Here is a 26,670-nt window from a genome sequence, read left to right as displayed (position 1 = left end):
AATCAGATGATGAAGATAGAAAATCAATTAGAAGATACGTTTTTAAATTTTATGTAAATGTCGTGTCATGGTCGAGTAAGAAACAAGAAACCACTGCAACGTCTTCCAGTGAAGCTGAGTACGTTCCTCTAAGTGCTGCAGTTTCGGAAGCTATTTGGCTATCAAGAGCAGAGTGTAAAATAATCGAAATTTGTTGGTGAACTCCACCTTTCTTCACTTGTCAGCTCACTTCCAGACACTTTCATAGTCAGCTCTGGACTGTCAATATTCAGTTGAATATTAGTCATTGAATATTTATGCACATTTCACAAATTGATAAATTATCTGAAATCTGAACACGTTTCAAACGAGTAAAGTAATGTATCACATAGAACTGAATCCGATTTTCATTCGCGAGGCACTTTTAACGGTAAACATCGACATAAACAATGCTGATTATGTTTTTTTCTGCACATAGTAAGCACACTCAGTGACAGTCGATTGAATGACTTTGTGAAGTATTCGTCTGACTATGTCATTCTATGTTTTGAATATTCATGCGATGTTTGTCAAAATTCGGACCGAAGTTGCTTCATGAAGATGAATATTTTATGCTCTGATCAAGAGTGATGGAAGATATTCAACTGAAGCAACCATCAAACCCAGTAATTATTTATAAAGACAACCAAGGGGCCATAGGTATGGCGAATAGTTTTGAAAACAAAAGATAAAAGCTCATAGATATCAAGCACCAGAGCATAAAATATTCATCTTCATGAAGCAACTTCGGTCCGAATTTTGACAAACATCGCATGAATATTCAAAACATAGAATGACATAGTCAGACGAATACTTCACAAACTCATTCATTCGACTGTCACTGAGTGTGCTTACTATGTGCAGAAAAAAACATAATCAGCATTGTTCATGTCGATGTTTACCGTTAAAAGTGCCTCGCGAATGAAAATCGGATTCAGTTCTATGTGATACATTACTTTACTCGTTTGAAACGTGTTCAGATTTCAGATAATTTATCAATTTGTAAAATGTGCATAAATATTCAATGACTAATATTCAAATGAATATTGACAGTCCAGAGCCGACTATGAAAGTGTCTGGAAGTGAGCTGACAAGTGAAGAAAGATGGTTTTCACCAAAAATTTTCGATTATTTTACACTCTGTCAAGCACCACGATCATATTGTCAACGGACGAGTAGCGATGAAATGTGTGAGATCCGAGAACCAGCTGGCAGATATGTTCATAAAGCTTTTATAAGTAGTACGTTCCAGGAAACTGTATCGAGACATTGGTTTGGCCGGTTGAGAGGTGATGTTGGCGTAGTAGGCAGTCGCGACTTGTCGTAACCACGACTTGTTATTTTTCCTAACAGAAAAGCAGAAGTTCTCACAAATATACCAACGTTCTTTGTTTAATCAGTTAAAACACGCTTTTACGCCCCACGCCCCTCAAGAGTCATAGGTTGTTTTCATTCGTCAGCCGATGGGCGCTGAACTGTATGAAAAGTATTAACATGTGGTAAGTTCAAAGTTCAAAGTCCTTAGCCATGCGGTAAGAAGCCCGGCTACAAAGCAAGACCATGCTGAGGGTGGCTGGGTTCGATTCCCGGTGCCAGTCTAGGCAATTTTCAGATAGGAAATTGTCTCGACTTCCCTGGGCATAAGAGTATCATCGTGTTAGCCTCATGATATACGAATGCAAAAATGGTAAACTGGCTTAGAAACCTCGCAGTTAATAATTGTGGAAGTGCTTAATGGACACTAAGCTGCGAGGCGGCTCTGTCCCAGTGCACACTGGTTCAATAGCCCCCAAAACGTGCGTTTTTTAGTTTTCGACCTAAAAACTACATTTTAGAGTCATGATGTCTTCAGAAAAGTTAAAGGATATTTCTTGGGCTTTCTTTTGATAAGAAAACATCAATGATCTATCCACCTTAAAGGGCGGTGTGAAATAAAAAATTTACGCAGATGTACTAAAGCAGTGGTTGTTCACTGTAATGTTATAAAGAATGTGAACTGGACCATCTTTTCTGAAGACACCATATTGGAATAACGGTTTTGTAACGAGTTAGAGCACGTTTGGTATGAATGACCCCAAAATCATATTTTGAGCATAACTTTTTGGAAATGATTGTAGCACTATGGTTTATTCTAGAAAGTTGCTCATAATGACAAAAAACATGTTTGTCTAGAAGACTACTTTGATCTATCTTGAATCCTGTCAAAGTTATTGAGGAATATTTAGAAAAAATAGTCAATTTTCACATCAACATACCATGAAAAGCAGCAAGAAGCGGCAAGCCAAACAGCCATCATTTGAAAGATTCGGTTTTAAGCTACCACAATGTTTTGTTTTGTTCCGCCGTGTCCCACTATTATTTTGAATCAATTTAAAATAGTTCTTAATGTACGTTTCTCAGTACAACTGTTACGTAAACAATTAAAAATTGGCTAACTTGATTAGTTATTTATTGCATGGTTACAATATCGACAAATGACAGCCATTCGTCTTTAATGTGGCTGTTTAGTCTTGATGGAGATTGTTACTATGCAATAAATAACCAATCATGGTAGCCACTTTTTAATTGTTTACATAACAGTTGTACTGAAAAACGTACATTAAGGACTATTTTAAGTTGATTCAAAACAATAGTGGAACACGACGGAACAAAACATAACATTGTGCATTCGGTAGCTTAAAACCGAATCTTTCAGATGGTGGCTGTTTGGCTGCCCTTGCCGCTTTTCATGGTGTGTTGATGTGAAAATTGACGACTTGAGTCGAGTCAAGTACGAGACACTGAAGACGGCCTTACTGTTGAGGTCGAAATACGTATCTGTCAAGATACAATTAAGTGCTGAATTCAATAGGATTGTATTAACTCGTCTTATGACAAGTGATGTTTTTGTCATTATGCACAACTTTCTAGAATAAACCATAGTGCTAAAATCATTTCCAAAAAGTTATGCTCAAAACATGATTTTTAAAGGTCATTCATACAAAACGTGCTCTAATTCCTTACAAAACCGTTTGTCCAATATTGTGTCTTCAGAAAAGATGTTCCAATTCACATTCTTTAAACATTGCAGAGAACAACCATTGGTTTTGTACATCTGCGTAAATTTTTCATTCCATACCACCCTTCAAGGTGGATAGATCATTGATATTTTCTTATCAAAAGAAAGCCCAAGAAATATCCTTCAACTCTTCTGAAGACATCATGACTCTAAAATGTAGTTTTCAGGTCGAAAACTAAAAAACGCACGTTTTGGGGGCTTCTGAACCAGTGTGCAGTGTGGGGATGTAATGCCAATAAGAAGAAGAAGAAGTTCAAAGTTGGGGTCTCCAGGAGCCTTGCGAGCAAAGGGGTAGGATTGCCAATCCGGAGCTGGCGCGTTCGATTCTTGGTCCGTACTTGACTCGACTTACGAAGTACGAGACACTGAAGACGACCACACAGTTGTGGTCGAAATACGTATCTGCAAAGATATCGAAAATAATTGGTGGACTTAAATGGAGAGTACTTAATTCGTCTTAGACGGTTGAATACATTCCACTAAAAGAGCTTAATATATTTTTCTCAATTTTGGCTACATTAATGTTCCGAACGAGTAGCCAAAATGTAATATGGTCAGCAATTCAAATAAAAATCTCATCAAACTCCTTGTAATATATTCATCTCATCGTGACATAATTAAATACAGCACCAATCTTGTAGCTGTGCTTTTTGTTAACATTTGTGCTCACCGCTGACAAAATCACAAAAATAAGAAACAAATTCAATTTCTTTTCTTTACTTTTTTTATGGAATAAACAGTGGAGCTATGGGATGAAGTCCAAAACTTTTTTAGTAGATTGTATTCGCGTCAGTTTTTAGTTATTCAATGGATCCAGTAGTCTTGCGAGCAAAGGCGATTCTTGATTCTTGATCCGGTCTAGGATATTTTCGGGTTGGAAACATTCTCGACACCCTGGGCATAGTGTATCCGTTGTATTTGCCACAAAATACATATCCATGCAATGGTGGGCAAAATCTTGAAAATCTTTCAATTAACAACTGAAGTTGAAAAGCAGGACAAGTTCCAGTTGGAATGTAGAGCCATTGAATAAGAAAAAGAAGATATAGCACGTTTTTAGTTGTTGAAAAGCTAGTCTATATTTCTAACATCTAACCATTAGGGCAATAGCATCTTAATAAATCATGTGTTATTGAACAAAAGTGAAATTGAAAGTCTCTCTAAATGATTTTGGCCCAATGGCTTAACAGGTGCATACATTTCGAAATACCTGTTACCATTAGATTTTCAATGAAAACTGTTACCGCCGAACCATATCTTGTTCCTGTATGCCCTACCTAGTCAATTCATGTCATGTCCCGAAAGCGCATTTAAACAACCTCAACTCAGCATTCCTACGTGTAAACCCCTTCCAGTCCTGTTTCAAATCACGATCCTTCGGACGTTGATTGCTCGTAATACCAAACCATAAACCAGAAAACAAACAATCCGTTGCTCATGCTGCCTACATCATAGGAATGTTGCTGCCTGCTAATCCGGAAATTTCGAACTTCTACGATCTAATATGTGTGAACGATTCTCATTTCAATGTAACGTCAGCATCGTCGTCCTTATTTAGGAGTGAAGGGAGAATATAGGCCACATAATAAAATGTGACATAAAAAAGTGCTTGTGTTTATAATTTCATTCTTTAAAATATCTACAAATTATATAAACAATATTTCAAGGATTTCGACAACCTATAATTTATGTATGGCGATTACGCTATCTATTGTGATAAAAATCAAGCGGACTCACTCTTGTCCCCACGTCCCTTGCACCGATCTACGCGGTGCAAAATCGATTTTCGCTTGTTTGTGGCATTCAAAGCTCGGTTCTACGTGCACGTATGTGCCTATTCTACCCTAGAATCCAACAGGTGCTGAAGAATCGAAAAGGGGAAAAGCACGCGTACTCGTTGAAAGTATGAGCTTTTGTGGGTGGCTGAAAATATTCAAACGGAAACGTACAGCCATCGACAGTGATGATGGTGATGGTGGTGTTGAATCACGGGAACGGACTAGGACATCGAAGGGTTCCTCAGAAGGAATGACTGCCGTGCTGAAGAATACACACGATAACGGCGGGGGTGGTGGGATGCCGAAGACCAATGGAGGCAGCAGCAGTGGTGGTGACGAGAAGAACGTGACAGGGAGAAATGCCGGAAAAGTGAAAAGTGTCGATGAAATTGATTTGGAGAATGATTCCTGGGCGATGGGCGAAGAAACGGATAAGGTGAAGACGAACGAGAGTGATGAAGGTGAGTTGGATATGGATGATTGATACGCGTTTTGTGAACGTGTAAAATGCCTTTCATTGAAATTTCCATGTACCTTATTAAATTCATGAACAGCATGTGTGTTCAAATACACACATTGACGCTTGATTTGTATAGAACCATGACCAAAAATGGTCACACGAGATTAACATTAATAACTACATTACTGACCAAATTAAATTTTGCAGAGCTAAACATATGTTATCATTCTGGTTCGTTTACCCCAACACCTTGAATTCAGACCGAGAAACAAGATGTGGGAGCTGAAAAGGTAGTCATGTGAGTTTGTAATTAAAATTTTCTAGGATGGAAATGCTAATTACACTTGGTCCCTTTTCCACATCAATGCCAAATCGCGCAAAAGAGTTTCACTTGAGATAATTAATTTTGAAGTATCTTGGTTTAAGGTGAAATTGTCCTGAAATTGTAGCTCGCATTTTCAGAGGCACCAATCTGGTCGAAGACGGTGATTCTGTTGTTTTTATTCATTGATATCTGATGTCATTTAATAGACATTATATGTTAAAATCAACTTACAGCCATGATTCTCATTTAAGTGATTTTTTTCAACGGCGAGGGCACATGTTTACAAAAAAAAAACGAAATAATGGGTTTTTCATTCTTTCAGATAAATTTGGTACATAATAATAACATTGTTCTTCTGATTTCTATTTCGCATTAGGGGTCGTACACTAATTACGTAAGCACTTATGGGGGGAGGGGGGGGGGGTCGGGCATTGTCTTACGCTCCATATTAAGAAAAATTGATTTGTATGGGAAAAATCATACATGGGGAGGGGGTTGAAAAACCCAAAAAAATGCTTACGTAATTAGTGTACGGCCCCTTATCAGCCTGTTGATAACTGTGAGAGTGCTCAATGAATACTAAGATGCGATGTGGCAATGGTCCAGCTATGTGATGCAAAGCCAGTGGAAGAAAAGTCAACAAGTTTCATGTTTCATCAACGTGATTGCATTTGCAGGTCACGTTTCTTTACCTTCTTGGAGTTAAACACAAACCAGAAAGTCAAGTCCAATTAAATACGATGGAATACTTGCTAATGCATTTTTTGCTTGACTCTCCAGTCTTGAAATTAAAGCAGTGGAAATGTTCCGCTGACAAGCTCACCCGCTGCCTCTTATACACAAAGGACACGTTTATTTCTGAGATTTTTTTCTCGCATTGCGAGATTTCCGAGCTAGCAGTAAATTATGCACAGTCAAGTATGCATGAAAATTTCAGGAAAATGGATTCCAGTGGAAATCTCCCCCATCAAAGCAGCAGTGTGAATTTTTCTCGCGATTCCCACGGGTTTTTTCAACGATCGTTGCCATTCCTGCGTTCCGTTCCTTGGCTGCCACATGGTCCGTCCATGATCGTATTCCGTCGCTATAGTTGATATTTTCCCAGAGGCGGGATAATGCGAGGCAGAGACGTGAAAGCTTCAAACGATTCTGAACGTACCTTTGCGTGGATGCTCTTTTCAGTGGATGTCATCATTAGATTGTCTCTACGAGAGTACGACTAACTAGCGGACGGTTCAGTGGATGCGATCCGTGAAGAATGGTGAGCCGATTATGTGTGCTTGTGGTTTATATCCCGACTGTAACGACAATACAAGAAAATATCGATTCGTAACAACTTCAAATATTCATAACAAGCATCGATATAATTTAGCAATTGCTATTCATTTCGAATAAAATAACAACAACAACAAAATACAGGATGTTTGATGATGATGACTGTGAATTAATGTAAATTAAATCCTGTAGTATCTTTAATAATGAAATGATAATGTTATAGTTATACAGTTGGAGATTGTTTCTTTGCTACCAAAATAAGGTGTGATAAGGTATACCGATACTGATGATATTTTTCAAATCATTCTATATAGTGATTAAATATACGATTTTTCCGGAAATATACAATTCTTTATATAGGGTAGGGCTGCCCAACGTACGGTTCGTGGGTCGGATGCGGCCCTCGGCTCAATTTTTTGTGGCCCGCGGCACGTTAGAAAAATAACGCCAGCTTTTCCACCTGGCTCCAGAAGTTTTTTTTATTATTCATTATTCAATATGTAAGTTTTAAATCAAAGCTCGCGCTGCAAAACTATTCATTTGAATTTGAATAGAAAAATAATATTTCACATAATTAGAAATGATTGCATAATAGACCCCAAGACACAAACAGTTGACGTGCAACATCGCGTTTTCAATAAAGATTGGTCAAAGTAGTTTATGTTCTCGTCGAAAAAAGGGAAGCCGGTTTGCTTAATTTATCAAGAAAGTTTTAATGAATAAAATCTGAATCCAAGCATTCTATGAAATATGATATTTGAAAGGGCACAGGTAGGAAACAAAAGTTGATAGAATTTCAAAGGTTTCAATTCAAATTTATATTTATTGATTCAAATTAATGGTACAATGGATTATAGAAGCAACCAACTCTTTTCACTCAAACTAATACGAAGTCAGAAATTGCAGTACGGGCCAGTTTTGCTATTTGCAAGATTTTGGAAAAATGGATGATTTTTTCCGGGACGGAGGAATGCATTTTGGTTGTTGTTGACATCGTGTGTCCTATAGAAAAAGCCTCCTTCAGTAGCATTAGTTTGCGCGGAACTCGGTGAAGAGTAAAAGTTCTCGCAGAAGATTTGAAAGCTACGTAACGTGAAAACCCCGTCACTTCATATTCTACTCTTTCTCAAGCGATGAAAATACCGTCGTGAAAAACGTGGCAAAGGTGACTGTCTTCATGGTCATTTTTGAATGACAGAGAAATTGGCAGCTTTATTTCCAACGCAGGGAACAACTAACGGGGAAAACCTGAGAGCTGTTAAGACCTGTGTAAAGGAACTTTTTTTCTCCTTCGAAAACGTGACCTTAAGATTGATACAGCACCAGCAATGACAGGAATAACGTTGTGACAATGAGCAAGGAAAAGGAATCACATAGGTATGGCGATATTTCCCTGCCATTCCATATTCACCAAAAGATCCGACATGCGAAAACGATCAATATTCCTTAAGTATAAGACAATCAACTTTATCAACATTGGGGAATTGATCCCCAACCAATTATAAATGATGTTGACGGAAATAAAGCCGAATACGGAGACTTGCTGTATTATTGTGAATTTCATTGACTAAGCCTTGGTACCATCCTTGAAAGATTTTATTCTTTTCGAAAAGAAAATAGCCCAATTTTTACAAGATAAAGGAAAACCACTGCCCGAGCTTAATGATCCTGAGCTTAATGATGAGTGACTTATTGGCTTTTCTAGCAGATATCGCCAAACATCTCAATTACTTGAAATCTGGAATATTTCTCACATCCTGTTGGAAAAAGTGCATGCAAGTCTGTTCAACATGCTGGTAAAGTAACGAAAATTAACATCCGGTAAACGGTGTGAATAGATTAATTTAATGTTTCAAATGGATACCTAATGCAACGACGACAACAAAATAAACAAACAAAGATTGTTTTAACGCAATTAAATCGTGTTTAGTTTTTCTAGAAAACGGAGAAAAACAATTTTTTTTTAAATATTTAAAAAGTTGTGTACAAAATATTTTCTGGCCCGCCAGCAACTGTGAATTCTAAAAATTGGCCCGTGGCTTGAAAAGGTTGGGCAGGCCTGTTCTAGGGGAACTGTTCCGTTTTCCATCTCACTGAACATATATTCATCTCATCGCAAATTAATGAAATACAGCACCAATATCGCCGCTTTTTTTTTGCTAACATATGTGCTCACTGCTGAAAAAATCACAAAAATAAAAAAACAAAGCAAATTCCTTGCCATTGCTTTGTTTTTGATTGGTTGAAAAAGGGAGCTATGAGATGAAGTGCCGAAAGGGGAACCCCTATAGAGCAATTCTCTGTGAAATCAAAGGTCGATTTATTTTTTATATTTTTTGATTTCTCTGAAATTTTGCATATACTTTCTTTGTGATCAAAATCGTAATTTGCATCATTGGTTTGCCATTTTAACTCCAGCCTTACTTTTGGCAAGGGCCTAAGCAAAAACACATTGAACACTTCCAAAAAAATTAACTTGAAAACGGCTTGTCCGATCGTTTTGATGTCTTCGGCAATGTTTTAGGTAATCAATAGGGCTATGTGAAAAAAAATATACACTGTGAAAAAAATGTTCAAACATTGATAATATTAATTTTCTCAGAAACGAATTTTTCAATATTTTTTTTTTTTTGATATGTTGTAGCAGATAATATATGTATTTTTTTAGCACTATGAGTCATCATAGAGAAATGATGGACACAAAAGTTATATTTTTTTAAATAGGTTTTTTTTTAAATGGCCGAAATATTTTTCTACGTTTTTATCGAGTCGATTTTATGAAAGTACGTTGAATTTCCAATGGAAAAGGTATACGGAATTTTTTTCTAAGTGCTACCGTTTCTGAGATACAGCAACTATAAGATAAAATATACCTATTTTAAATTTTCAGTCATTTTCGATTTTTTTTCGATTCTATTCAACCTAGAATCAAATTTTACTTAACCGTTGATATTTATTGACGAATGCTAGTAATGGAGTAGTGGTTGGTGGCATATAGGAGATGAATTTGAAAATTACAGAATCGAGATAGAAAAGGAAGCCGATAGTAGAGGAAACGCCGTGTGCTTGTTTTAAAACTTTTGGCATTCGTTTCAGTATATAAATTTGTATTTAATTTGTTCTGGCCTTGCATGAATTGAGAAATATAGCCAAATGTTGAAATTGTAGAGTCCTAACAGTGAATTTGCTTGAAAACTTCAATGAACTAAGATCAATCATTCGAATATCTTCCTCTCCATTACACAATAAATTATTACCACTAGAATGGGTAGTTTGTCTGGCCAATTCCAAATCTACACCAACTAATTTAGCAATCAGAAAGATTTCCAAAACCGTTCTTTAAACACGTTTATTAATCCTTGCAACAGGTGTCCATCTTCAACGGAATAACAGTCTTTTTGTATATTTTTTTATTTTTCAATTTTTGCCCACCTTGACCTACTAGTTTTTTTGCTATATCATATATCAAAAATTAGTTAGTGATCAACCACTGTCCTACTACTAGCATTTGTCAATAAAAATAAATAACTCTGTAAAATAGTTTGAATAGAATCCAAAAACATTCGAAAACGACTGAACATTTAAAAAAATCGGTATATTTTGTCTTATAACCGCTAAATCTCAGAAACGAAGAGAACAAATACCGTATACCTTTTTCATTGGAAATTTAAGGTTCTTTCATAAAATCAAGTCGATAAAAACGTAAAAAAATATTTCAACCTTTTTAAAAACCCAGATTAATCCACCTAGCGGTGATGGTGCCTTTCTCGACCTTCGTAAAATGTGTTTGCTTGAAAGTAGATGAGCTAGTAGCTAAGAGTAAAAGGAAAACTTCAAGGCCGGAAAAACTTGAAAATCGGATTATTTCAAGCAAAGATATTGTAGATCCAGTTGAGAACGCGAGATCTCGGTTCGGTTCTACAATATGCTAATAAGAATTTCGACAATTTTTTCCTTTTCCAATCTTTTTGATGTACATACCCTGATTTATTTTACCCAGTTATATATTTTAAGTATATCACATTTGGATGTTTGTTAAACTGAAGCTCTGACTAAGCTCTGACTGCGGTCGGGTCTGAGCTTGACGACCGACTGGCAAATGCTTACACAACCTCACTTGATCAGTACCGTTGCTGATGAAGAATGTGTATAGCCGCCAGACATTCTAAATACTCACGCTCCTCTAATGTGGACGTGTACAATACACATGTGGAAGTATTGGCTTGAGAAATGGATTGCGAGTGATTTGACTATGCGTCCAATTTGGGAATCTCGAGCTCGTTCAGTAGCCGCTAGGTTGCGAAGGCCGACGGAGGTCCTTCGTAGCTTAGTTGGTTAAAGCACCAGTCTAGCGTACTGTAGGGTCATGGGTTCGAGTCCCATCGAAGGGAAAGTGGTTACCTCCAATACATTTTCAAATCAATATCTTCCACATAACGTACATATTCACATATGAGTTTCCATAACATTGTAAATTAACGTCCAAGTCGGGTGGTTTAATCCCCGGAAATAGGCAATTAACTTTGATTGAACAGCTCTGACTACACAAAAAGAAAACGGAAATGTCATTCCCATCGAGCGAGTGGAGGGCAATATTTGTTATGATATAAATCTCATGACCGTCCTTCTGCCAAACTCCCGTATGAAAAGGGAGGAAGTGTAACAGTGTGGAAGCATCCGATGGTTCGTTTTCGGAGAGAAATAATAGCCTTCCGGTACAACTTTGTAGCACAAGAAAGGCAAAAGTATTCTGGCCAATTTTCAATAGAAAATAATAGAATAGGATTCCGCGTCCAATGCAATTTGTTGTGAGTAAATCGATTGAGGGTAAGTGCATTAAAATGAGCTAGACTTTGCACGCGCTTTTTTCTAACATAAAGCATTTTGGCCATAACTTTTGAGCCCATAGTCCGATCTTCCAAATTTTCAATAGAAAACAAAACGACAGGATCCCGCGTCGAATGGAATTTGTTGCAAGTAAATCGGTTGAGGATAAGTACCAAAAAGTGAGCTAAACTTTTCGCACTTTTGGTGCGTGCACACACACATACACACACAGACATACATCATCTCAGTTCGTCGAGCTGAGTCGATTGGTATATAACAGTATGGGTCTCCAGGTCTTCTGTAAAAGTTTGGTTTTGGAGCGAACATATAGCCTTTTCGTATACTTTGTAGGCAAAATGGTGCTTCGGTATAACTTCCGATCCCATAGTCCGATCTGGCCAATTTTCAATAGGAAACAATAGAACAGGATTCAGCGTCGAATGCAACTTGTTGCGTGTAAATCGATTAGGGTTAGGTGTCCGAAAAATAGGTGACATTTTTCTTTTCTGATTTTTCTATTTAAAAAAAGGTGGTTTGGCCATAACTTCCGATCCCATAGTCCGACCTGGTCAATTTTTGATAGGAAACAATGGGACAGGATTTTGCATCGAATGCAACTTGTTGCGAGCAAATCGGTTAAGGATAAGTGCCCGAAAATGAGTGACATTTTTACGCGATTTTTTGTATGAATTTGTATTTTGGCCATAACTTCTGATCCCATAGTCCGATCTGACCAATTTCAAATAGGGAACAATGGGACAGGATTCTGCGTCGAATGCAATTTGTTGTGAGAAAATTGGTTGAGGATAACTGCCCAAAAATGAGTGACACTTTTTACGTGCTCTTTTCGTATGAATTCGTATTTTGGCCATAACTTTCGATCCCATAGTTCGATCTGGCCAATTTCAAAAAAGAAACAATGGAACAGGATTTTGCGTCGAATGCAACTTGTTGCGAGCAAATCGGTTGAGGAAAAGTGCCCGAACAATGAGTGACATTTTTTACGCGATTTTTTCGTATGAATTTGTATTTTGACCATAACTTCTGATCCCATAGTCCGATCTGACCAATTTCAAATAGGAAACAATGGGACAGGATTCTGCGTCGAATGCAACTTGTTGCGAGCAAATCGGTTGAGGATAAGTGCCCGAAAAATGAGTGACATGTTTTAGGCGAGTGTGTCGTATGAATTTGTATTTTGGCCATAACTTCTGATCCCATAGTCCGATCTGACCAATTTCAAATAGGATACAATGGGACAGGATTCTGCATCGAATGCAACTTGTTGCGAGCAAATCGGTTGAGGATAAGTGCCCGAAAAATGAGTGACATTTTTACGCGATTTTTTCGTATGAATTTGTATTTTGGCCATAACTTCTGATCCCATAGTCCGATCTGACCAATTTCAAATAGGAAACAATGGTACAGGATTCTGCGTCGAATGCAATTTGTTGCGAGCAAATCGGTTGAGGATAAGTACCCAAAAAATGAGTGACATTTTTTACGCGATTTTTTCGTATGAATTTGTATTTTGGCCATAACTTTCGATCCCATAGTTCGATCTGGCCAATTTCAAATAGGAAACAATGGAACAGGATTCTGCGTCGAATGCAACTTGTTGCGAGCAAATCGGTTGAGGATAAGTGCCCGAAAAATGAGTGACATTTTTTACGCGATTTTTTCGTATGAATTTGTATTTTGACCATAACTTCTGATCCCATAGTCCGATCTGACCAATTTCAAATAGGAAATAATGGGACAGGATTCTGCATCGAATGCAACTTGTTGCAAGCAAATCGGTTGAGGATAAGTGCCCGAAAAATGAGTGACATTTTTTACGCGATTTTTTCGTATGAATTTGTATTTTGGCCATAACTTCTGATCCCATAGTCCGATCTGACCAATTTCAAATAGGAAACAATAAGACAGGATTTTGCGTCGAATGCGACTTGTTGCGAGCAAATCGGTTGAGGATAAGTGCCCAAAAAATGAGTGACATTTTTTACGCGATTTTTTCGTATGAATTTGTATTTTGGCCATAACTTTCGATCCCATAGTTCAATCTGGCCAATTTCAAATAGGAAACAATGAGACAGGATTCTGTGTCGAATGCAATTTGTTGCGAGCAAATCGGTTGAGGATAAGTGCCCGAAAAATGAGTGACATTTTTTACGCGATTTTTTCGTATGAATTTGTATTTTGGCCATAACTTTCGATCCCATTGTTCAATCTGGCCAATTTCAAATAGAAAATAATGGGACAGGATTCTGCGTCGAATGCAACTTGTTGCGAGCAAATCGGTTGAAGATAAGTGCCCGATAAATGAGTGACATTTTTTACGCGATTTTTTCGTATGAATTTGTATTTTGGCCATAACTTTCGATCCCATTGTTCAATCTGGCCAATTTCAAATAGGAAACAATGGGACAGGAATCTGCGTCGAATGCAACTTGTTGCGAGCAAATCGGTTGAGGATAAGTGCCCGATAAATGAGTGACATTTTTTACGCGATTTTTTCGTATGGATTTGTATTTTGGCCATAACTTTCGATCCCATAGTTCGATCTGGCCAATTTCAAATAGGAAACAATGGGACAGGATTCTGCGTCGAATGCAATTTGTTGCGAGCAAATCGGTTGAGGATAAGTGCCCGAAAAATGAGTGACATTTTTGAGTAGTTTTGCGCACACACACACACACACATACACACACACACACACACACACACACACACACACACACACACACACACACACACACACACACAGACATCACCTCGATTCGTCGAACTGAGTCGATCGGTATATAACACTATGGGTCTCCGGGCCTTCTATAAAAGTTTGTTTTGGAGCGATCATATAGCCTTTACCGTATACTTAGTATACGAGAAAGGCAAAAAGGTGGTTTGGCCATAACTTCCGATCCCATAGTCCGACCTGGTCAATTTTTGATAGGAAACAATGGGACAGGATTCTGCGTCGAATGCAACTTGTTGCGAGCAAATCAGTTGAGGATAAGTTCCCGAAAAATGAGTGACATTTTTTCGCGATTTTTCGTATGAATTTGTATTTTGGCCATAACTTCTGATCCCATAGTCCGATCTGGCCAATTTCAAATAGGATACAATGGGACAGGGTTCTGCGTCGAATGCAACTTGTTGCGAGCAAATCGGTTGAGGATAAATGCCCGAAAATTTTTTGACACACACACATACACATACACACACACACACACACACACACACACACACACACACACACACACACACACACACACACACACACACACACACACACACACACACACACACACACACACACACAGACATCACCTCGATTCGTCGAACTGAGTCGATTGGTATATAACACTATGGGTCTCCGGGCCTTCTATAAAAGTTTGTTTTGGAGCGATCATATAGCCTTTACCGTATACTTAGTATACGAGAAAGGCAAAACAACTTATTTAAAAAAATATAAATTTTTTCTCCATCATTTCTCCATTATGATCTATAATGCAAAAAAGTACATATATTGTCTGCTACAAAATGAAAAATATTGTTTTTGAGAAAATCGATTTTTAAGTTTGATTTTCAATGTTTGAACAATTTTTATGAAAATTGAAAATTATTTTGAGCTTTAAAGTGGAATGTCTTCACTTCTCATAAGACGAGTTTGTACACTCCCATTTAATTCCACCACTTAATTGTACCTTGACAGATACGTATTTCGACCTCAACAGTAAGGTCGTCTTCAGTGTCTCGTACTTGACTCCAAGAAATTCGTTGACTATCAATTATCATGTCATCGTACTTTAAGCTACGGTAAATATTAAACAAAATCAAGATTTTCAAGCTCCGATATTAATGAAGAAAAGGTTTCAGAAAATTCAATTGATGGGAAAAAATGAAAGCAAGGATCAGAATGCAGAATTACTCGATTTCTATTCAACTCTGCTGGCATAATCAGACTGCAGTTAAAGTTCACCTGGCTTCAAAAACCTTTTTGAAACATGCTGTCGTTATTTGCGCGACAATCTATAGTAGACAAAAAATCCTAAAAATAAATGCATAAGGTCATATGAGCATTAGTTCAGTATGCTTTCCGCCAACAGAACCAAAGATATGGTGTTGCAAACGATTTTTCTCTTGTTAAGTCTGAAAGGGCAGAAACAGTAATATCGACTCATTCTCAGCTACGGCGATAAAACCTGCAAAATTAAATATCCTTTCAAGTATGTTATTTGAAAAAAATTACAGGAATGAATTATTTTGTAAAAGTTTTATTTAATTCAAAGTTTTGAAAAAATATATATTTAAAATATACTGCGGCCCACTATTACAGCTCAAAATTGAACCGTTTGGTTGAGAAACTGCATATGTAACATTTTTGGCCAAAATGAGATTTTTATATATTCTGAATCCTCGTCCAAAAATACATATTCTGGCAAAAATTACGAAAAAAATTTTGTCCAGGAATTTATGAAATTTTTTTCGTTTGTTCGAGTAACTACATATGTGCAAGTACTTTGAAAAGCAATTGTGGAGTACTGCTTAAATTTTTGCTCAGAAAATGACCCAGGTTGTTGAGTTTTGCCAAAACTATTGATCTGCATCGAAGAAATCGAAAGATTCGGTGTAAATTTGCTCAGTGTTTTGTTGTTTTCTCGAAATAGTGTAAATTGAACTTATGCAGTTTCTCAAACAAATGATTCAATTGCAATGCGGCCCTCGATAGTAACCACGCTGGGGATCACTGACCTAAAATATTCCCGTATAAGTTATTATATATTTTTTAAATTGTTAAAGGTGTTTTTGTTTAGGCCCTTGTCAAAAGTAAGGCTAGAGTGAAAACGGCAAACTAATGATGCAAATTATTTTTTTGATCACAAAGAATGTATAGGGTACCAATAGTGGAGGTATTAGTAGATCCACAAAAGAAAATATTTTTTTTTAAATTAAGGATTATGGGAAACTTATCGCTTTAATAGATAAACTAATAAATTTTCTAGCAAATATGCGATAGATTTCATTTAACATCAACAATTACCAAATATTGCTGGCACCACTATGGGTACACTGTTCCTTTAGCGGTGGTAAAAAAATTGGTTCCCATAGTGATGCTATCCATTGATTTCTTATGAGACTCGCCACTATTGGTACAGTTGCGCCACTATAGGTGCAAGGGAGTCAATTTTGTTAAGAAAAATCATTGTATTCAATAGTTTTTCAAGCGAAATCTTAGGATAAGTTGCATTTAACAGGATTTAGCACGACGCATCCAATGTTTCTGAGCGAGCCAATGTTTTTGTGTTGTAGGTTTGCTATGTTTATATTCGGGTATTCTCGTCGTAATGTTTTTGTTATTGTTTGTGTCAGTCCTTGTATGTTAGTGAGTGAGCAAAATGTTTTGGTTGATCTTGTGCCAGGCACTGAATTCCAACGAACAATAAACGGAAAGGGTTTTACCATAAACGCGGTGCTCGAACCGTTCTCGTTTATGTGGGAGTAAGTACACTGAAGGAAATACTGTCTGGGTCTTCTTCTTCTTCTTATTGGCATTACATCCCCACACTGGGGCAGAGCCGCCTCGCAGCTTAGTGTTCATTGAGCACTATATCATGAGGCTAACACGATGATACTTTTATGCCCAGGGAAGTCGAGACAATTTCCAATCCGAAAATTGCCTAGACCGGCACCAGGAATCGAACCCAGCCACCCTCAGCATGGTCTTACTTTGTAGCCGCGCGCCTTACCGCACGGCTAAGGAGGCCCCTGTCTGGGTAAAATGAATATTAATCGAAAATGTTATTATGAAAAGAAATCCTGACCTCATGACAATCAATGGATAAACCTGTAAGAATTGGTAAAAATTAAATAAAAATGCTTAATTAAAAATAATTACAAAGTTCAAATAAATATATTTATAAAAGTATACTTTTAGAGTCCCTTAGGAAGATCCCAAACGGACCGAAACGTAGGACAAGATTAAATAACAGTGTTTTGATTCTGTCAAGACTGAAAAGCCATTTTGGTTGTAACTTTTGATCCCATATTCCGATCCGGCTGACGTGTCCTGCTCAGAATTCCACGGATGTGATATATCAGTTACATCACGACACGTATCCGACGATGGTTAAAACACAAGTGTGGTTTATTAAAATTACTTGAGGTTTTCAACTCTTCCTACTGGAGACGCTTGGAGTCAGATATGTATATATATTATGTAAAGAATGACCAATCGGTGATCAATGCAACGAAAGAGAGAATAGGACAGAATTCGGAGAAGTCGGTTTGCGCCGAAAGCGCTTAGCAACTAAGAGGTGAAATATGAGCAGAACACATTATTGTCGTGTCTGAATTATTGATATGAAACCCTGCTTATGCGTGCATTTGCATTTAACGCATAAGCAGTTCTATATTGTGGGAATGAATCGTTTTCTCACAGCATGGTGCAGCTAGTGAGGTCTTGACAGGATGTACGGTTGCTATGGGTTCAAGAACATGTGGGTTGCACATGTCACACGGATAATCATAAATATAAATGCTAATATATACATAAAAATTAATTTGTCTGTCTGAACCTTATATACTCCGAAAGTACTGAAATTTTGTATGCAGACGTTTTTGGGGCCGGAGAAGGTTCTTAAGATGGTTCGAGACCCCTCCCTCATTTGGAAAGGAGGGCTTCCATACAAATGAAACACAAATTTCTTCATATCTCGAGAATTAATCAAGCAAATAGAACCATTTGATATGTGGAGGTTTTGAAAGAGAAAATATGTTTCTGCATTGGTTCAAACCCCCTCCCCCTTGTGGAAAGGGGGGCTCCCATACAAATGATGCACACATTTTTGCATAACTCGAGAACTAATCGGAGAATAAATCAATTTTAGGCGAAACAAAGTTCGTCGGGTCTGCTAGTATTCAATAAAACAGATTCTGTATCGAATGCAATTTGTTGCGAGCGAGATTCAGGGTAAGTGCCTCAACAATGGACGAGACTTTTTGTGCACCTACCCACAGACCTCAGACTCCGTCGCTCAACCTCAAAGCTCCCTATAAAAAGTTTGATTTTGGAGAGAATATATAGTCTTCACTCGTACTTAGTGTACGGGAAAGTCAAAAGATCAAGATTAATAATACTTGGCATTACATTTTCGTGACATGTTTAAATTTTTGTTTCTCTCGCGTTTTGCACCGTTTTTAAAATCATTGAGGGTTTTTTTTATGTGCAACAGTCAGTAATTATTGCTGTTGTTATTGATACACAATCGATTTTTTAGGAAAGCTGTCAAAAGTCCAATTTGAAAATGGAGAATGGATTGATCCCTCTCCAAGAGCTTGCTTTGATGAAACTATTTACTATTTACTACTTCGGCTCTGATTTTTTTACTCTTCTTTTTGAAGTGTCTATACCTAATTTCATTTTATATGCGTTACGCAGGCGTGTTTTTGCCTTTTTCGTACACTAAGTGTGGAGAATAATGTGAGTCTGAAAATGTATTTGCATTTGTTGGTTACATTGATGGATAAAGTGGAACGTATTTCTTATTTCATGATAAAAATAATGAAATAAACTAATATATTTAAAAATGACATTAATTGAAAAAATGATAACGAATTTGAAATTCAATCGTAGTTGGCATTTGAAATGCCAGCATACTAAGAAGCTAATGAGATGAAATTTGAAATTCATTCTCAGTAGGCTGACAGGAATTCTAGATGATTTCGGACGGTGAAAATAAACGATCATTCAGTGTTATGTATTTGAGGCGTGAACATGCGAATTATCCTTCGGTGTTCCGCGCTTGTTTTCGTTGGTAAAAGGCAAATCGGAAGACGGATTTGCTCGGCTACGACACTAAGTTTTATAGAAGGCCCGGAGAACCATAGTATTATATACCGAATGACTCAGTTTTTTTTTATACTTTTCCTTCAAAATGCATAGATTGTTCGACTTGCTGTGCGTCATGAACGATTTTTGTTATAAAATCCGACGGTACATGCAATCATACAATTTGGGGAGATATGTTTCCCTTTTTATGATATCTCCTATATTTTTTCGAACCAACCCATCATCAAAGTTGACAAGTCTCCCCAAATTTCCCTACCATATTAGTAAAACACAAAATATGATAAATAAATGTCGTATTTTCAACACCAACAATAAACTACGATCGAAATCGGATAACAAAATCATTTTAATAAGGTTTCTTCTAGTTAGTTAGCTTGTCAGATACATTCAATTCATTTCGCTGACATTTTAAGTAGTTGAATAATTATTATTCCAATTTTCAACCCCCTTGACCTATCATCCTCGATGACGGTAGTTCAAGTGCTTCTTTCGCTGGCACCTATAGTATCAGTGCCCATTCAGTGACTTAAATTGCCAAGGGCAAGCGCGAATGCCAGCTGGTACGATGCGGTAAGTTCTGGGATTTTCAATTGAATGAATGGTTGCATTCAACCGTGCTTGCCGGAAAATGGATCCGAGAGATTCCGAACGGAACGAAAATCCAACAAAACTTTGTTTGCGAAAACACTGGAGGCAGTTTAGCGGAATGGATTCGATTCCGGTATTGTGTGGTGTGCTGTCTGGAGTTGATGAAGGACGCTTTGCTGCAATGCAAGTACCCTAACGATGCCGGGTGCCAACAAAACTGTAAAATATTCATTCAATATTTTGCTGTGCTGCATCATCTCACTTTTAGGGGTCGAAAGCCAAAGAAAGTAAGTAACAGAGACTTCGTCTCGGAAACGTACTTCATAGTTCAAAAATTTTTAATTATGTCTTCGTTTTATTACAATGTGAATGCACAAAGAAATAAATTATTTCGTGAATCATCACATTCATTATGATTGTTGTAGGAATCATACAAAAATATTACTATAAAGCACAGCAGAAGTCAAAAATGTTACATCCATTACCCTCACTTTCAAGCGATTTTTATGGAGCTGTAATTGAGTATTTACATGTTTTCATAGCAGATTCCAAACATGAAAATATGTTTAGTGTTCATGATGACTCTACGACACTACCCATAATTCCATTACCCATAATGCTGTTACCCCGAAGGCCACTACCCCGAACGCCATTACCCATAATGTGTCACTACCCCGAATGCCATCACCCCGAATGGGATACTACCCCGAATAAGCCAGTACCCCGAATCAGTAATGATTTCAAGTTTATAGTTTATTTCTTTAAAAAGCGTAAATCAAAAGAAGTTTATTTAGAATTCATGTGAATAATAATTACTTGTTTTACAAATTATTCAACAGTAAAGCAACTTCAGTCGAGCAAATCACATATTTTTCACGAGGATTTTGATAGTATCGTAAATAAAAAGCAGTTGTTTACCTCGGGCCACAAGGGTATCCAATAGTTGTTCTCTGGAGGCATCGTTTTCCGAGCAATACCAAACTACGTGATGTCATCGTAACCGGCTCCACACCTACATAAGTTGCTATCGACAAGGATTATTCTGTAGAGATGTGCGTTTAATGAATAGTGATTGGACATAAGTCTTGACATCGTGGGAATGAAGCCTCGACTTAAGTCCTCACCTCTGAACCACGCTCGCGCAGAAACTTTATACCAAATCGTCATGGCGACAACAAAGCACGAAGGCTTCATACTATTATTCTTCATGCGGCAGCTGCCACTCGGAAAGTTTTTTGAAACCTTTTTAATAATGAAAATGAATTTGAATTAACATATAAAGGGGTCTTTGATACCTTTATATTACCATGCAGAGTTTCTACTATTTGTTTATTTGAGAAGCCATTCTGGTTTGGTCTAATCTGTCCATAGTGACGTGCAATCAATTATGTGAAGAAGTGAGTATGGAAACCATCATGACTTTTGGTTGCACGACAATCTTCGTGGTAACCATGCGGAACGAAGAAACCGAATAGCGTTGAACCTGGCGAACGCGTTCATTTTAAGAAGGCATTATCTCTTCTTCCTGCTTCATAACGGGCAAACACGTTCATTTAAAGAAGGCATCATATCGAGTAAACGCTTTATACCAGGCAATCGCGTTCACTTAAAGCAGGCAATATTTCCACTGTTCGGCCTTATACTGGGAAAATTCGTCAATTAAAAGAAAGCATTATCAACTCTGTTCCCCTCAAATCGGGCTAACGCGTTTATTTAAAGAAGGCAGCATCTCCTATGTTTGCCTTAAACCGGACAAATTCTTTAATTTAAAGAAGATGTTATCAGCTCGGCTCGGCAGGCAAATGCATTCATTTAAAGAAGGCATCATCTACTCTCCATATACCATATACCGGGCAAATGCGTTCCTTTAAAGAATGCGTTTTCAACTCGGTTCGCCTTATACCGACCAAATACATTCATTTAAAGAACCGGGCAGTTGCATTCATTAAAAGAATCATCTACTCATCTACTCTGTTCACCTTATCCCGGGGAGATGCGTACATTAAAAAAAGGCATTATCAGCTATGTTCGCCTTAAACCGGGTAAACGCGTTCATTAAAAGAAGGCTTTATCTCCTATATTCGCATCGTATAACGCAAATGCGTTAATTTATAGAAGGCATTATCTCCTCTGTTCGCCTTATCCCGGGCAAATGCGTTTATCCAAAGAAGGCATCATCAACTCTGATCGCCTTGAAGCGGACAAACGCATTAGTTGAAAGAATGCATTATCAACCCTGTCCTACTTCAACTGGGCAAATGCGTTCATTAAAAGAACCCAAGTAGCACACATGTCCCACATAGATTACTGCAACGGATATGCGACTAGATTTGGTCACTATCAAGTTGCTGCAACCATTTTAGTCTGACTTGTGCTGCTCGGGAAGGCCTTATTTCCTTTGTTCGCCTTATACCGGGCAAATACATTTATTTAAAGAAGGCAGCATCTTCTCTGTTCGCCTCAAAATGAGCAAACACGTTCATTTTAAGCAGGCAAATCTCTTTTTTTCTGCTGTATATCAGGCAAACGCGTTCATTTTAAGAAGGCATTATCTCCACTTTTCGCCTCATGTTAATTGAAAGATTTCGTTATCTCCTCACTTACTCCATTTCATAGAACAACACTGTTGACGCAATGATAAACATAAGCATCACACTTGTACCGTTTGAACATCATTTGCATGCAATTTTGCTTTATCCGTGACACGCATCTAGATTATAACAGTTTCCAAAACGATCATTAGATTTTCGCCTGATTAAACTGGCAACTAGTATATGAACCTATGCTCCAAACCAAGTTTAGCTAATACGTCACCCCGCCAAAGTAAGTTAGTTCGATTTCAGTAGTGCATGCAAGAACAACCAGTACAATAAAGCGATCTAGTTAGAAGTCAATTTGTAGTGTGCTTTTATGAGTTGGTGAATAAAGTTTTCTGTGAGACATCTGTTGGTGAAGAATTCAAATTTTATTGGCTACCGTCATTTCATCGATTACCGACCAAACACAACGTAGGATTCCTTGGTAAGCGCCTACATAAAATTGGTGCCGTGACCAGGATCGTCGACACCGTCTGGGATCCAGCATCCATTGAAGCACGTGGGACGATCCACTGGGCGCTGCCATTTTGTTGCCGCCATAATCAATTGTATATAATACAAGGCACGAATAATCGGCCGCAAGGTAATTGCCTGTCCGATAAGCTTTCTGGGTCTCACAGGTACCCTTAAGATTCCTGTTTCTTGTCTTGCATGCATATTTCTCGCTTCATCGCCGGACCGGACGACTTCCGCTGCTGCCAAGCCGTTTGGGGCACACTCGTCCGAGTATAACACGTCACCATATACCGCCATTGCGTTTCGGCGGTTCCAACGCCATTCTCGAAACATCTACGGATCAATCCCAGCATGGTTTAACTAAGCCAGGCTACGACCATCATCCAGCTGGATCGGTTGGACCTCTTAGGAAAGTTCATGACCGCAACATCTTTACTTCCGCTAAGCTAGACTCTCAGTAACGACATCTACGGAATTTCTTCGGAACTTTGCACCAGTTCCTGTCCAGACAAGCAGCTTCATTTAAAATTCAAGGCATTTACTTGCCTTGGAATCGGTGAGTACCATTCCAAGCGCTTATTTCTTTCTCTCCGGGTCTACGGTGGTTCCTTTGTTCCACAGATCGTCTTTCCGTTCCCGAGCATGGAACCAAGGCAGCATAAAGCTACGCTGCTCTCTCGGAGGGCAACGATCATCGCAGCATTGGGTCGGGCAGAGGCGTTTGTATCATCGTACGACGAGCAACGGGATAGGGCGCAAGTACCACTTCGGTTGGAGTATCTCAACAGCATGTGGAGCACTTTGGAGGAAGTACAAGGTCAACTAGAGGACACGGAGGACACCGACGAAGGTAGGCAAGCACACGCTGACATCCGAGCCAATTTCGAGCCTCGGCTATTCGTAATAAAAGCTGATCTGGTATCTAGACTTCCTGTTGTCAATCAGCAAGCTCATGTCCCTCAAAACTCTTCCAACTCTTCCGCTCTCTCCGGGTTGAAACTTCCAACGATTGCTCTACCAGAGTTCAACGGAGACTATATGCAGTGGCTGGGGTTCCATGACACTTTCTTGGCTTTAATACACTCGAACGCAGATGTAGCTGAAATTCAAAATTCCACTACCTAAGGGCAGCTCTAAAAGGTGAGGCGGCCCAGCTGATCGAATCCATCGCGATCAGTGCTGCAAATTACAATCTGGCTTGGCAAACGCTCGTCGAAAGGTATGCGAACGATTATCTGTTGAAGAAGCGACACCTGCAGGCGTTATTCGACATCGCTTCGATACGAAAGGAGACTGCTGCGTCGCTGCATGCGCTGGTAGACGAATTCCAGCGCCATACAAAAACTCTTTGCCAACTAGGAGAACCAACTGGGTCTTGGAGCAGTATGCTGGAGCATCTTCTATGCACCAAGCTTCCTGATGACACCCTCAAAGCATGGGAGGATTATGCATCGACCAACAACCAGCCGAACTACGATTGTCTAATTGAATTTCTACAGCGCAGAATGAGAGTTCTCGAATCTATTCTCGTAAATCATCATTCCCCACCTTCAACTTCGTCTGGGAACAACCATGTTCCCAAAAAATCATCCAACTTTCGCCTTTCATCGTATGCATCCACTTCGAGTCAGGGAAGCAAATGTCCGTCCTGCAATCAGGAGCATCTCCTAATGAAATGTGCAAAGTTCAATCGTCTCTCGGTACACGAACGGCAGCAACTCGTCTCAAGTAAACGTTTGTGTCACAATTGTTTGAAAGGTGATCACATGGTTCGTAATTGTCAATCGAATTTCAATTGTAAGCACTGCAACAAGCGGCACCACACCATGTTGCATGCTGGTGAGTACTCTAGGTCAACCAATGATCCCTCAGCAGTTCGTACGTCCCTGCCAACACAAGCAATTCAGACTAGTGTTAGCTCTAACGTAGAATCCCTGCCACAAACCGCAGTCGCAGCCACTGAATCTGTATCTCGGTCGTTGCCAATGCATCCACTCCACAACCACGTGAAGATGTCTTCCTTCTGACTGTATTAGTAAAGGTTGTTGATGCGTACGGTCAGGATCATCTAGCTCGTGCCTTGCTCGATAGTGCTTCTCAGCCAAACCTAACGACTGAACGACTTGCACATAGTCTACATCTTAAAAGGAATCCCGTGAACGTTATCATCCAGGGTGCTGGAAATTTATCCAAGAAGGTTCAGGCGTCAATCTTTGCACGTGTGAAATCCAGGAACGACATCTTTGAATGCGGCGTTGATTTTTTGCTGATGGATACGGTAACTGCGAATCTCCCTGCACAAGACATTCCAGTGAAAGAATGGCAGATCCCTCAGAACTTAGCCCTAGCTGATCCTATGTTCAACAAGAGTCAAAAGATTGACATGGTCCTAGGTGCGAAATATTTCCATACATTTTTTCCTAGCACCGCTCGTCTCCAGTTGGGCGCTAATCTTCCAATATTGCTGGACAGTGTGTTTGGCTGGGTCGTCACGGGCTCAGCAAGTCAGTCTACTCAAGGCTCATACACCGCCCCTAGTGTCGTCGCCATATCGATGCTGACTCTGGAGGATACTATGGAGCAATTTTGGAAAACAGAGCAGCTAACTGTGTGCAACAACTATTCTCTTGAAGAACGTCACTGTGAAGATGTATTTGAATCCACCACGTCTCGTGACGAGACAGGCCGCTACATTGTACGCCTACCGCGGAAGCCTAACTTGGACACAATGCTTGGAGAGCCCAAGATCAATTGTGTCTATTCTACGTCTCGCGCGAATCGAAACGTGTCGAGTCGTACGCGTCACCCAATTCCCGTATCCGAATTAAGTGACAATTGTCAATGTGGATGAACCTCGATGAACTCTCACTGCATTCTGACAGTCGATCTATGTCCTTGAAATTTCTGAAGTAATTTCCTCTGGAACTACAGATGGAATTTCCGAAGTAACTCCTGGATCAAATTCAGACAAAAAGCCTAGAGAAACTTCCGATGGAATTCTAAGAAGAATTTCCGAAGTAATTCCTGGAGTAATCTCATAAGGAATTCTTGAAGGAATTTCCGAAGGAACTCCTGGAGGAATTTCTGAAGGAACTCCAGCAGGGATTTCGGAAGGAATTCTTGGAGGAGTTTCCGATTGAATCCCAGGACAGAATTTCCGAAATATTTTTTGAAAGAATTTCCGAACCAATTCCTGGTGAAATTTCCGGAGGAATTCCTGAAAGAATTTCCAACGGAATATTTGGAGAAACTTCCGGAAGAATTTCTGGAGGATCCTACAGATCGTATACGAAAGAATTTTTGGATGAACTTCTGGAGGAACTTTCCGAGGAATTCCTAAAGGGACTTCCGGAAAAATTCCTGAAAGAACTTCAGAAGGAAATCCTAAAGAAAATTTCCAGAGGAATTTCTTAAGGAACTTCCGGAGGAATTCCTT

The 26,670-nt window shown here is 38.7% G+C and overlaps 1 protein-coding gene across 3 annotated transcripts in view; it reads left to right on the top strand.

Moving 5' to 3' along the window:
• Window positions 1-26,670, top strand: part of LOC134227076 (cytochrome b5 reductase 4-like) — a 206,974-nt gene that overhangs the window by 32,357 nt on the left and 147,947 nt on the right. The window contains exon 2 of one of the 3 annotated variants that reach the window (XM_062708316.1): window positions 4,925-5,315. The exons of 1 other annotated variant lie outside the window; for it this stretch is intronic. In XM_062708316.1, the coding sequence (XP_062564300.1) occupies window positions 4,982-5,315 (334 nt within the window). In that variant the 5' untranslated portion in view covers window positions 4,925-4,981. Of the gene's footprint in view, window positions 1-4,817; window positions 5,316-26,670 lie in introns of those variants that run through there. One more of the 3 variants, XM_062708317.1, reaches the window with a different exon arrangement.

The sequence above is a fragment of the Armigeres subalbatus genome, chromosome 3, assembly GCF_024139115.2.
Source record: "Armigeres subalbatus isolate Guangzhou_Male chromosome 3, GZ_Asu_2, whole genome shotgun sequence".
Taxonomy (NCBI): Eukaryota; Metazoa; Arthropoda; class Insecta; order Diptera; family Culicidae; genus Armigeres; species Armigeres subalbatus.
This window is presented reverse-complemented; position numbering and strand designations above follow the sequence as displayed.